The sequence below is a fragment of the Nomia melanderi genome, chromosome 9 (genome assembly GCF_051020985.1).
Source record: "Nomia melanderi isolate GNS246 chromosome 9, iyNomMela1, whole genome shotgun sequence".
Lineage (NCBI taxonomy): Eukaryota > Metazoa > Arthropoda > Insecta > Hymenoptera > Halictidae > Nomia > Nomia melanderi.
In genome coordinates this window covers 1,090,383-1,104,483 of record NC_135007.1, presented here as the reverse complement: position 1 = coordinate 1,104,483, position 14,101 = coordinate 1,090,383, and the positions used below count along the sequence as shown (strand labels likewise).

Sequence of the window (14,101 nt, the reverse complement as noted above, 5' to 3'; positions counted from 1 at the left end):
TTCATGAACAATATGATGATATGAGCATGAAAATTCTTTTGTGAAAACAATTTTCATAATAATTTTTAATAATTTCAAAATCACCAAAATAGCAATTTGTGGACGTGTGCGAGAACCCGAAAATATCAGGTGGGACCGGAACGAGACATCTTTTTAGGATTAGAACGGGTTCTTGAAAACGTTCAGATAGACTTTGGTGAGTACGACCGTGGTGTTGAATTTTTGATGAGTAGAGTTTTGGTTTTCTGTGGAAGTCCCAAACATTCTTCCAACCCGATGTCTTTCCGACCCGTTCCGACCATCAGGATCCCAACAATTTCAGGATCTTGCACATTTATTTTTCCTTCTTTTCTATTGTTACTTAACAAATTTAGCGTAATATAATATTTATTCTTCCTCTTAACCCGAAAGGGAACGACTATGTATAATAAATAATAAATAATAATATTTATTTAATCATTTCGCTTGATTTCGTGAAAGCTAAGATAAACTTAAATTCAACAAGCAAAAGCTTTAAACAAATGCCTTCTTTTATATTTAGTATTTTTCATATATCTTAGTTCAAATTATAACATTTACTGTTCAGATTATACATGTTTATTTTTGATTATCAGGAGATCCGAAAGCGTTTAAAGAAAATAAAGTCTTATACAATACACACATAATGTAACACTATTACATCGTACAAAATATAATCCAGGATACTTCATCAAAAATCAATGTAAATATAAAGAAATCTTTTTGAATATTAATGAAATACATACACGTTGTAGTTTTTTGCTTCTATAAATTGATGATTTATTCTTTTTTAACTTTTATAACTTCTTATTTAAAACTCTCAGACCTTTTAAAGTTCTGATTATAACTCCAGACATAATTACAAATGTAGGATCATTTTAAATGTGAAATGTGAATCTGAAATCAATTCTGAGAAATCAATTAATATACTTTGTTGGAAAAATTGATGAAGTTATCTTTTTAACATACATACCCTGGAAAATTAAGGCATTTATTTATTTTGTTCTTATTATTATTACTTTTTACTATCGCGATTAGAAAGAAAACTTTGAAAGAAACGAATGTCGAAAAATGATCATAACACTATTATTTTTAAAATATCAAATGTTGATGAAATCTATTAATACATAAAGTTTAACACTTCCCTTTTCTTGAACGTGAAGGTCATTGGTCTCTTATTTCACTACACTCCCACCACAATCGTTCGAAGAAATGAGAAAGTACAAGTCGCGTTACCTTGGTCGGTTTCATTCTAAAGTAACAGCTTTACACAGGATGGGTTAAAGCTACAAGTTAGAATTCTGGTCCATGATTTCAAAAAGAATGTTTTAAAGGTTATTAATTCTTAACAATATGTGGTGGTTTATCTTAATAAGTTGCTGTAAGTAAAATTCCATATAATCAAATTATTCTGAAAATCTAAAATAACATTTAAAAGCTGTCAAAGATAACAGTAGCGGATAAAAGAAGTAATTGTTTTAATATGGTTATCCGATATTTACAAATTCATCTTAGTTCTTACATAATCTTTTTATAACGCAATTTCTACATTTAAATTACGATTAAATTGAATTTTTATATACGCTTTTCATTTGAACATTGATATAAGCTTACAGGAATTGAATGGAAATATTTTATTATTACAGATTTTATAATTGTTATTTTATTATAGTTTGTACATTTATTAATGATATAGGTACATAAAACTACGATTTATTTATAATATTAACTTACTTCGATATAGTTACTGTTACACATTCATTACGTCTCGCGGCATATATTTCGTCTGGCGGACTACATGGAGAAATTCGATTCGAAAAAGCTACGGAAACATCCGTTAAAGTTCGATTTTCTCTCCAACCTACTTTACAATACCCGGATCAACAATGGTATTGGTCAGTTACTCAATTTCCCGTTGATTATACATCTATAAATAATAGATGTGATGAACAATATCTTGGAAAAAGGTACGAATCTTCAATTTTTGAATACGCTTTTCGGAAGTAAAAAAATAAAGTAATATAATAACATATTATTTGAAAATAATTCTGTGAACTCCGTAGTATCATCGACTTTACAGAATTAATTGGACCACTGGATTTTCCTGGAAACGAAACAGGAACAGTGGAAGTTTCTGGCATAAGTTTGACAGGAGAAATGGGTTTATGGGGCAAGGGTTTGATACTGAAGGATACATACTCAGCTAGGACAATTTGTACTTCAATTACGGTAATTTTCTAAATAAAAGAAATAAATGTTATTAATTTTTTTATTTATGCATTATACAGTCGATATGTTTATATTAATAATCCTTAGGTACTGGAAAAAAATATAGAAAAATTTGCAGAGGCACATTTTTATGGACCTATAGCTGGAACTGTTTGGTTTCGGTGGCTAGGTGGTCATGCTAGAGATAATACTACAGATACAATAATTTATGCAGACTTATATCATGTTAATAAACAAAAACTACAAAGTGTGGACTACACAGAACATTATTGGAAAATTTATGTAACTGATATTTTTGACCTTGGAAAAGGTCAATATTTTAATGAAATATATTTAGTTTATGAATTTATATTAATCAGCTTTAAATAAATTAAAATTTTACTCAATTTATGTTTACATTACAGATAAGTCAAGTTGCAATATTCTACAAACTGTTTTTGACCCCGATAATGCTGGAAATGGGAAAGCTATTGGTGATATTGATATGCGTTTAGGCAAGATAAAAGTAGCTACTAATCATCATAAAAGGTATAAAACTTTATATAGAGATTCAGAACTGTCTCTCCTACCTGCTGATTTACTTGGTCCTCATCGCCTCATATACTTAGTAATCTTTCATCCAACGCACGATGATTCCTTTTTAGTGTGTACCAAGATCAATCGTTGGAAAACTATTTCTACCAAGTAAGATATTACAAAATTATTTTAATTATCTACTATTTTTTATTTATATTAAAATACAATTCTGTAATACTCTACTTTATAAGGCATAGAAACTTTGTAATATTGTTTACTTATACTTGGCTTTTCATCCTTTATATATTTAGAACTTTAATTAGTTCTCATGGTATAAAAGGAGAAGTGACACTGACTCAAGGAACTCCATTTGAGCCAACATGGGTTAATGTATCCTTAACACCTGTCAATGACTTAGAAACAAGATTACGGTATGCTACTAAGATAAAATCATATAAAATTCATGAATTGCCTGCAGAAACAGCAAAAACAGTAAGTGACACTACTGAAATATGTAAAACAACCGGAAAAATATACAATCCAGGCAAAATTGATGAAGCAACAGTTCCACCAGCAGGTTAGTATATATCGAATTAAACTTAAATAATTCAGTTTGTATAAGAAGTATAGAGTGAAATTAAATAAGTACGTACTTTAGGATTTGGAACTCAAGATCAATATGCTATCGGTGACCTTTCGGGGAAACTTCAAGGTCGAAAAGAAGGATCATATCATTATGACATTTTATCGGGAAGTGCCAAACTTAGTGGTATTTATTGGGACACATATCTTCCACTTTCTGGAATTCACAGTGTAATTCATCGAGGTCTTGTTCTTCACAAGTAACAATATTTTCCATAGTTTTTATTTTTCATTTCTCTTTATAAAATTATAAATATATCTTCTTATTAGGTATAATGAAACTGATAATATGAGTACAATACCTTGGCTATGTGGTATACTAAGTCCCCATTTACCGGATAATAGTGGACAAGTGCCAATGATAACAGCACAAGCAATATACAGGTATCCCATTGTTGGAAGAATAACTTTTCGCCAGTCACAAAATAATCCTCAAATGGATACGACTATCATAATTGAATATTTAGTACATGCAGATGGTAACGCATTAAACAACTCAGCATCACATAGGTACAGTGTTTAACCACATTTAAAATAGTATTTATAAAAATTACATAGAAATATTTAAAATTTCATAAACATTTAGATGGATGCTTCATGATAACCCACCAGGAAAAGATTACTATAATTGGACAGGTAGATGCTTAAGTACAGGAGACCCTTACAATCCTTATAAAGTATGATTATATATTATATAATTATAAATTGTTAAGTATGTGATTCGTGATACTTAATGAAACTTCATTTTTTTAATATTTTATGTTTAAATCATTAGGTAGAGTGGGATTCAAAGCATTCCGAATATTGTTCATCAGCTGAAGTAACATGTAGAGTCGGAGATTTAACAAGACACGGTACAATTGATATTGCTGGTAGAAAACTTTATGCATCTACTTTAACTCGAAAACTATTTACGGATACACTGTTATCTTTATCTGGACCTAATAGTATAATAGGAAAAAGTTTGGTAATATATGATGATAATGGACCACGTGCAAGAGGAGAAAGATTAGCATGTTCAATGTATGTGCGTATAATGTAATTAAGTTTTAAAGTATTAAAATTATTTTCATTAAACAATATTAGTACTATTAGTATAAATTAATAGTACATTTTTTATTTAGAATTAGTAAAGTACACCGTCGCAAAGGTGTGGTAAAAGATTGGTTTGGAAATGGAGAAAACATTTCATTAAGAGGGAAATTGGAATTTATACAACAAACCGAATATGATGTTACAAATGGAGAAATAATTCTTGATGGTTTAAATGGAAAAATGAGTGGATATCATGTACACATGGTAAATATAATAAAATTAAACTTTTCATTTTTTAATATTAATATAATTTTCATATTTTAGACTCCAGTAGAACCAGATTTAGAGTTTCCATGCGAAGGTACATCTTTATATGGACACTGGAATCCATTTGGTGTCAATGTAAATAGTACACCACTTTCTGGAGAAGGTACAACTGATCAATACGAAATGGGTGATCTTAGTGGCAAATTTGGAACTTTAGAAAACAGGAAAAGATATACATCAGCTTTTAATGATACAATGCTTCCTTTATTTGGATTAAGAAGTGTATTAGGTAGAAGCATAGTAATTCACAAAAAAGAAAAAAATTTAAGGTAATTATGATTTATTGCAAGAATTAGGTTTACTGATTATTAAATATTACTAATCAATGATATTAATTGTAAGTAAGGAAATAGATATTATAATTTGCTCATTGTTATATTTGTACTTTATATTTTAGTATATAAATTTTGTCCAAGATTCCATTTTTGTGTGTGAATAAAGTACAAGTAATATCATTTTTAAAAAACTATATAGTAAATTAAATAATTGTTCAAAAATTGAGTTAGTCAATTTAAAAAAACAATATGTATTTATTGTTGCTTTTATTATACAAGTATTTACATCATGTTTAATCTACCAACACATACATATTTATTGTCTTTGTAAATATTACACTGGCTTGCATTCATTTTTAATTTTCTATTTTGAAAGTTTATTAACATTATTTTGATTTCTTGTTCAGCACAAACGAGTATAAATATTTTAAGTAAGCAAACTGTGATTGTTTATTTGCACAATATGTAACAGATTTTAAAAGAACATCCTATATATTTTACAATACTCTTTTGGTTTAGGTGGGCATGCTCTTCTATAGAAAGGGGATATTCACCATCTGAAGCTAGTGAATTACGAGCCATTGCTTCCTTTCACCATCCACAAGGATTTGCATATGGATATATAAAAATGGTACTGTTAATTCGAAAAGTGTTAAAATATTTATGTCATTTATCCTACTTTATAATTGCAGACACAATTAGTACATCGAGATGGTAGTGAAAGTGAAACCATACTTGAAGTAAAACTTCATCATCCTGGTAAATACGACCGTAATATTGTAAGTGATACTACTAAATTAAGATTTATTAAGATTTAATTAGTATCTAAACTAATTTAACAGATTTATTAGTATCTAAATGGTAAGTATGTTTGCATCTGTAGATATTAGATATAAATGTTATCAGGAAAGTGATTGAATATATCTGTATATAACAAGAAGATAACTGTTGGCATTGCATGCACTGTTTTTTGCCACTTCTTGATTATATCATGACAAAGGAGACAAGCAATGGTTGTCAGTATGAACGCAAAATATCATACAAATGTGCAGATGGATATTTGTTTCAACCTGTTTAATTTAAAATTGTTTTAATATTTTTTCACAAATTTTTACACAATGTGTAATTTTTTCTTTGGATTAAATATGACAGACCTAAACATGGTCCTTGAAATTACTAGACTTCTAAATATATAACTGTTCTCTTTAAAGTTGCTTAAAGACACCATTATAAGGTTAATAGTTTTCTAAACACCTGTTGAAGGTATTAATAAAATACAGAAAAAAATTATATAACACATAATTTATATGTAACACATATTGGCTAGACATTCTGATTTTTCATAATTTTACTATATTTAATAAACAATGATGACTTGATATGGTAGGTCATTGAATTTATTTCAACAAATATAATCATATTATGAATAAAAAAATATACTGTTTCTTTTAAAGAAAAGTAAAAAATTAGAGAAAACCTTGAAATCTTTCCCATTATTTCAATTATACAAGAAATATATACAGCACGTCTTAAGAACACTTTCTTTGTATCTAAAATATTTACTAAAAGAATTAATTTTATGATACTTTGTTACAGACAAAAAATCATAATTGGGCAATATATGTAAATCCGGTTGGTGTAGATGCAACTGTACAAATAAAAGATACTAGATGTGTGGCAGGCGGATATATGTGGAATCCCTACTTTACTCAGTTAGCTGATCCTTTAAATGTATTATTAATTTGAATTATATCTGATATAATATTAATATATAATATTAATCAATATAAAATAATTAAATGTTTTGATTCAGTGAAATGATATTAATTTTATTTTACAGGATGATCTATATAGACAAGAATGTGGTCCTGATTTACCATTAAGATGTTATCTTGGTGATATATCTGGCCGATTGGGTCCTATTAATATAGGATTAGAAAGACAAGTTTTTACAGATTCAAACTTCCCCTTAGGTGGTTCAGTATCTGCTGTGGGAAGATCTATCGTTATTTTTGATAAAAATTTTGGATCTAATAGATTTGCTTGTGCTAATATTGAACCTGACCATGATATTGTAAAATATGCAAATATAAGAAAACCACCACGTTTTGTAGTGTTAGTATTCATATATTATATTATATTATATTATATTATATTATAAACGTTGTTTAATAATGTACTGTTTATTTCAGTGCTCAATTTTTGGAAGATGTACGGAAAGTTATGGGAATTCCTGAATGGATGTTATCTATCGACAATAGGAAAACTAAAATCTTACATAATGGAGCATGCATTCAGTTTTTATTACATTTTAAAGGTAATGTAGAGAATTATTTATACTTTACCTAAAATAATTAGACTGATTTATATCTACACATACAGGGCCACTTGCAAATAAACTAGAACAAGATTTTAACAAACTCATGTCTACTGGACGATTAGATGCACAAAGTCTATACATTCCAGGATATGTTCCTACAAAACGTAAATTAACTTTAGGATATCGCCAATGTGGGAGTCGAGATCCAAATGATAAAAGTAAAGACTACATAATACAGATAAAGTATATACTAAAAATCTATCTATAAAAATAATAATACATAATTTTAATCTTTTCAGGTTCTAATTTCTTACTCCCAAATATGTGTTCACAAGCAATACCACAACTGATTTTAATTGTAACTATATTTATTATAAGCAACAATATAATGTAAATTATATATATATATGTAACATTGTTTCAGAAATTTGCTATGATATATTAATTTTATTTTAAACTATTATGCCTTGAAAATCATTTCTTAATATAACAAAATTTGTACATAAGTATAATTTCTATATAAATAAATTATATTTTTAAAATATATTAAGTAAATTATTGGTTTAATATTTAGTAATGGCAATAAAAAATATAATGTGTTATGTCTATAATAAGTTTTATATAAAAATAATATTTGTAGAAGACATTAAATGGACGATTATATTCTTAACCCTTTGCCGATGGATGTCGGATCACTCGTAATTTAAAATTTATTACGGATCATATTTGATTCGGCATTCGCCTAGCATGTAGCTGTTTTAGCGTTCGCCTTCTAAGGGATCACATATCTCATAATTATAATATTAACTGCAGAATAAAATAGTACCGTAATAATAAGTATGTAATAAGAAAATATACTACAAAAACATAATTTATTTCAAGGATGAAAAAAACTTCGTATTTAGAATAATGTGCAGTAGAAATACTTTGTAAAATTTTGATAAAATTGCATCTGGAATAAATAAATCTATATTTCTAAATATAATGTAATAATGAATATTCAAAGTGCGCACCCGTTTGTATGTATGCGTACGGTTTTGAAATGGTGCATGTACCTGCTGGCCTCTCCCATTATCTGCTTGGTATCCCCGTGCGGAAAGAACGCTGTACATATACTCTTAAAAAATGCATATCGTATAATACAGTTTATTTTTGTGTGTAAAACAACTCGGTCAATTATTCACCAAACATGCCCTTATCCCCATAATCCACCAACATATAATTGTCCGGCTGGTGTGGTGTGTATATAGAGGGTGCGGACTGGCGTTGAACGGGAGTAAGCAAGGTGAAAAGAACTAGACGCAACGCAAAAAGAACAAAGGGATGTGACGCAGCACGTATCTACGTGAGATCTTGAAAATTCCTTGTTCACCGAACTGGCAAAGAGCATGGTGATTTAAAATTTGCATTACCACGAACAAACTTTTATATGAGTGTCAGAAAAATCACACAAAAAACTAACAAAACAATAATTAAAAGTATTTTCGTAAAATATTCACTAATCTTTACCAAATTATTATTATTATTATTATTACAAGTCATTTTTAATCGCATAAAGCTTGAAATTGCTGCACATTTTAATAGCATACTTATAGATAGATACTTGTGTATTGCAGGTAATCCCTTGTTTGTACTTTCAACTGTACGATACAAATTAACATTAGATATAAACTCTTCATTATGCCTTGTTTGGTAATACAAATTTAGTAATATCATTTATTTTTGTTCATGAGTATTTTATATAATATTATATTCACAGTAATATTATCATATTATTTTGATATTAGCAATTTAACAATCAAAGAAATTTAATTAGATCAGAAGGTAAAAATTTAAATGTCAATTACTGACGGAACAACCATGTGCAGATGGCGCTGTAATCGTCACCGTAAAAATTGTACTATGGATGGAAATATTGTTTTTTGTAATATATTTGAGACACAAGAGATCAAACTGTATACATATTAAGAAAATTAAGTTACATTAAAACCTCAAAAAATGTTTATCAGGGGTGTCTCAGTAACTGGGAGCTCACAAGCTCCATAGTGACATTTTCGTCACGAAAAAAATACCCTCTCCATACTTACTTTTACCTGTGCATTGAACACTATATAGAACTGCTCGCATATACAGCTTGGACAGTACTAAAGTAGAGGTAGTGGGGGAATGTTGATCGAGTGTTACTAGTATAAGGGGAGTCAGCTAGGTACTAGACATCCCTGATGTATTATTTTATTTATTAATCCAAATATAATTCACGTTACACGATTATAAAAATCAAAGTAGTTATTAATTTATAAAATATATAACTAATCTATGGTTAATAGAAAATTACGCTGAAAAATTATTAAATGTGATGCATACGTATTAGAATTTCAGTTTGCATCACATTCGTTTGAATGCGTATGAAAGATTTTTTGGTGCGTTAAAGTTTGATATTAAAATATTACTTGTGCACTCATAAAATTTTTATGAGAAAACGATGTATGCCTTAGAGGATGGTAAGTACAAAAATAATATTTACATTGACGAATAGTAATAACGAAAATTGAAAGTAATAATATTATAACATAACCTTAATACATCTTTTGTTTATATGTTATAATTTTAAACAGTACATTTTTTTATACAAAGATATTTAATACAGACGTATTTTTTTTAACTTCAAAATTCTAATATGTATATACTTTTATCATTGTATAGATCAATATGATGATGAAGATGCGGAGGAAATTTCATCAAAACTTTGGCAAGAAGCCTGCTGGATTGTCATTAATGCCTATTTTGATGAAAAGGGTCTTGTGCGACAACAGCTCGATAGTTTTGATGAGTTCATTGAAATGTCTGTTCAAAGAATTGTAGAAGATTCACCACAAATTGATCTTCAAGCAGAAGCACAACATACTTCGGGTGAAATAGAAAATCCTGTTAGACATTTATTGAAATTTGAACAAATCTATTTATCAAAGCCTACCCACTGGGAAAAAGATGGTGCTCCATCTCCTATGATGCCTAATGAAGCTAGGCTTAGAAATTTAACTTATTCTGCACCATTATATGTAGATATAACAAAAACCATTGTAAAAGATGGCGAAGACCCAATTGAAACTCAACATCAAAAAACATTCATAGGAAAAATTCCAATTATGTTGAGATCAAAATATTGTTTGCTTGCTGGCTTATCCGATCGTGATTTAACTGAATTAAATGAATGTCCATTAGATCCTGGTGGTTATTTTATCATTAATGGATCAGAAAAAGTGTTAATTGCTCAGGAAAAAATGGCAACAAACACAGTTTATGTATTTAGTATGAAGGATGGCAAATATGCATATAAATCTGAAATTCGATCTTGCTTGGAACATAGTTCTCGTCCTACATCCACATTATGGATTAATATGATGGCCAAAAGTGGAGCTAGTATTAAAAAGTCTGCTATAGGACAACGTATTATTGCAATTATTCCATATATAAAACAGGAAATTCCTATTATGATTGTTTTTCGAGCACTTGGATTTGTAGCAGATCGTGATATTCTCGAACATATTATATATGACTTTGATGATCCTGAAATGATGGAAATGGTAAAGCCATCTTTAGATGAAGCTTTTGTTATACAAGAACAAAACGTTGCATTAAATTTTATTGGTACCAGAGGTGCAAGACCTGGAGTAACAAAAGAGAAACGTATTAAATATGCTAGAGAAATTTTACAGAAGGAAATGCTTCCACATGTTGGTATAAGTGATTTCTGTGAAACTAAAAAGGCTTATTTTCTTGGTTATATGGTACACAGGTTGTTATCAGCATCGCTTGGCAGAAGGGAGTTAGACGATCGAGATCATTATGGCAACAAGCGATTGGACTTAGCTGGTCCATTATTAGCATTTTTATTTAGAGGTTTGTTTAAGAACTTAATGAAAGAAGTGCGATTATATGCACAGAAATTTATAGACAGAGGAAAAGATTTTAATCTTGAGCTTGCTATTAAAACCAAAATTATAACTGATGGTCTAAGATATTCACTTGCTACAGGCAATTGGGGTGATCAAAAAAAGGCTCATCAAGCTAGAGCTGGTGTGTCTCAAGTATTAAATAGATTGACATTTGCATCTACACTTTCACATTTAAGAAGAGTAAATTCTCCGATAGGAAGAGATGGTAAATTAGCTAAGCCACGTCAGTTACATAATACATTATGGGGTATGTTATGCCCTGCTGAAACACCTGAAGGTGCTGCTGTTGGTTTAGTGAAAAACTTGGCTTTAATGGCCTACATTAGCGTTGGGTCTCAACCTTCGCCAATTCTTGAATTCTTAGAGGAATGGTCTATGGAAAATCTAGAAGAAATTGCGCCAAGTGCGATAGCTGATGCAACAAAAATATTTGTAAATGGTTGCTGGGTTGGTATTCACAGAGATCCTGATCAATTAATGGCTACTTTACGTAAATTAAGACGACAAATGGACATTATTGTGTCAGAAGTGTCTATGATAAGAGATATTAGAGATCGTGAAATTAGAATATATACAGATGCAGGAAGGATTAGTAGACCATTATTAATTGTTGAAGGACAAAATCTATTATTAAAGAAGAGACATATTGATATGTTAAAGGAGAGAGACTACAATAATGATGGCTGGCAGGAATTAGTAGGTAGCGGGGTAGTAGAATATATTGATACTTTAGAGGAAGAGACTGTTATGATTGCAATGTCACCTGAAGACCTAAGACAAGAAAAGGAGTATGCTTATTGTACAACATATACACATTGTGAAATTCATCCAGCTATGATTTTAGGAGTATGTGCCTCAATTATTCCATTTCCTGATCATAATCAAAGTCCAAGAAATACTTATCAAAGTGCTATGGGTAAACAAGCTATGGGAGTATACATCACAAATTTTCATGTACGAATGGATACTTTAGCTCATGTGTTGTATTACCCTCACAAACCCTTAGTTACAACAAGGTCCATGGAATATCTCAGGTTTCGTGAATTACCAGCTGGAATTAACAGCATTGTTGCTATATTATGTTATACCGGTTATAATCAAGAAGACAGCGTTATCTTAAATGCTAGTGCTGTTGAAAGAGGTTTCTTCCGATCTGTATTTTATAGATCTTACAAAGATTCTGAGTCTAAACGTATCGGTGATCAAGAAGAACAATTTGAAAAACCCACACGCCAGACCTGTCAAGGAATGCGAAATGCTATATATGACAAATTAGATGATGATGGGATTATTGCTCCTGGAATTCGTGTATCTGGAGATGATGTAGTTATAGGGAAAACTATCACTTTACCAGAAGCAGATGATGAGGTATACATTACTATAATATTACTTAAAATTTATATTAGATAGTATATTTCAATTCTTTTTATTTTAACTAATTTTTTAGTTGGATAGTACAACAAAACGTTTTACAAAAAGAGATGCATCTACCTTCTTACGTAACAGTGAAACTGGTATAGTGGATCAAGTAATGTTAACTCTAAATAGTGAAGGTTATAAATTTTGTAAAATAAGAGTACGTAGTGTTAGAATTCCACAAATTGGTGACAAGTTTGCTTCACGTCATGGACAAAAAGGAACTTGTGGAATTCAATATAGACAAGAAGATATGCCATTTTCATGTGAAGGTCTCACACCAGATATTATAATTAATCCTCATGCTATCCCATCACGTATGACTATTGGCCATTTAATTGAATGTATCCAAGGAAAAGTATCAGCTAACAAAGGTACATTTTAATAAAATAACTAATAATTTACCAAAAATTTTAAAAATTCTCAGTATTTAAAATATAATTTTTTTTTTAATAGGTGAAATTGGTGATGCTACACCATTTAATGATGCTGTAAATGTACAAAAAATATCTACACTTTTGCAAGAATATGGATATCAACTAAGAGGAAACGAAGTTATGTATAATGGTCATACTGGCCGCAAAATTAATGCCCAAGTATTTTTAGGACCAACTTATTACCAACGTTTAAAACACATGGTAGATGACAAAATTCATAGCAGAGCACGTGGACCTGTTCAAATTTTAGTTCGACAACCTATGGAAGGAAGAGCAAGGTAAATTGAATTAATTCTACTGTTTTCATTTTTTATTATAATATTTATTATATAATTTATTATTTATTTATAGAGATGGAGGTTTACGTTTTGGTGAAATGGAGCGTGATTGTCAAATTTCTCATGGAGCTGCACAATTTCTCAGAGAACGTTTATTCGAAGTTTCAGATCCATATCGAATACACATATGTAATTTCTGCGGCCTGATTGCAATAGCAAATTTAAGAAATAACACATTTGAATGTAAAGGATGTAAAAACAAAACACAGATTTCTCAAGTTAGGTTGCCATATGCAGCAAAATTACTTTTCCAAGAACTTATGGCAATGAATATTGCGCCTCGACTGATGGTATCATAAACATTGATGTATTTGTACCTTGCTGTTTTTGTAATATACAGCAGATGAAATTTAACTCATAATACAGTTTAAGGAATAATTTTGTACAGATAGATTAAATTATTCGCATAGATTTAAGTTCTAAGAATGTTAAATACAATTTGTGTATTTTAAATATACTTTACATTATGTATCATATCTTCTAATGGTCATCATATGAACTTCAAGTATCTATATAAAACAAAAAATTATGATTTCATTTAATTAATTCTGAATACAATATTATGGCAAGATAAATCATATGAAATTTATTA

At 29.5% G+C, this 14,101-nt stretch overlaps 2 protein-coding genes across 4 annotated transcripts; both read left to right on the top strand.

Moving 5' to 3' along the window:
• The first annotated feature begins 888 nt into the window (after window positions 1-888).
• On the top strand, window positions 889-8,405 carry Rsod (Related to Sod). Of its 2 annotated transcripts, XM_031986353.2 has the most exons (19): window positions 889-1,399; window positions 1,763-1,985; window positions 2,082-2,247; window positions 2,335-2,557; window positions 2,652-2,931; window positions 3,075-3,340; window positions 3,422-3,605; window positions 3,676-3,915; window positions 3,992-4,082; window positions 4,181-4,428; window positions 4,530-4,704; window positions 4,765-5,036; window positions 5,562-5,673; window positions 5,735-5,821; window positions 6,639-6,773; window positions 6,883-7,157; window positions 7,235-7,359; window positions 7,425-7,580; window positions 7,662-8,405. In XM_031986353.2, exons 1-19 carry the CDS (start codon window positions 1,372-1,374, stop codon window positions 7,754-7,756), a joined length of 3,381 nt encoding a protein of 1,126 aa, XP_031842213.1. In that variant the 5' UTR covers window positions 889-1,371; the 3' UTR covers window positions 7,757-8,405. The 2 variants fall into 2 exon arrangements, with proteins under 2 accessions (XP_031842213.1, XP_031842214.1); XM_031986354.2 differs by lacking the exon at window positions 889-1,399 and having other exon boundaries at window positions 1,815-1,985; window positions 2,099-2,247.
• Window positions 8,406-8,610: 205 nt separating this feature from the next.
• On the top strand, window positions 8,611-14,041 carry RpII140 (RNA polymerase II subunit RpII140). Of its 2 annotated transcripts, none has more exons than XM_031986352.2 (5): window positions 8,611-8,753; window positions 10,066-12,686; window positions 12,766-13,108; window positions 13,191-13,449; window positions 13,523-14,041. In XM_031986352.2, exons 2-5 carry the CDS (start codon window positions 10,203-10,205, stop codon window positions 13,806-13,808), a joined length of 3,372 nt encoding a protein of 1,123 aa, XP_031842212.1. In that variant the 5' UTR covers window positions 8,611-8,753; window positions 10,066-10,202; the 3' UTR covers window positions 13,809-14,041. The 2 variants fall into 2 exon arrangements, with proteins under 2 accessions (XP_031842212.1, XP_031842211.1); XM_031986351.2 differs by lacking the exon at window positions 8,611-8,753 and adding an exon at window positions 9,272-9,863.
• The last annotated feature ends 60 nt before the right edge of the window (window positions 14,042-14,101 follow it).

Bases quoted from the DNA above. Each gene is read 5' to 3' on its own strand.
- Rsod (XM_031986353.2), top strand. From the start codon at position 1,372: ATGTGGTGGTTTATCTTAATAAGTTGCT. The intron at 1,400-1,762 runs GTAAGTAAAATT...ACTTCGATATAG, and splicing joins GTTTATCTTAATAAGTTGCT to TTACTGTTACACATTCATTA. The intron at 3,916-3,991 runs GTACAGTGTTTA...ATAAACATTTAG, and splicing joins AACAACTCAGCATCACATAG to ATGGATGCTTCATGATAACC.
- RpII140 (XM_031986351.2), top strand. The intron at 12,687-12,765 runs GTATACATTACT...CTAATTTTTTAG, and splicing joins TACCAGAAGCAGATGATGAG to TTGGATAGTACAACAAAACG. The intron at 13,450-13,522 runs GTAAATTGAATT...ATTTATTTATAG, and splicing joins CCTATGGAAGGAAGAGCAAG to AGATGGAGGTTTACGTTTTG.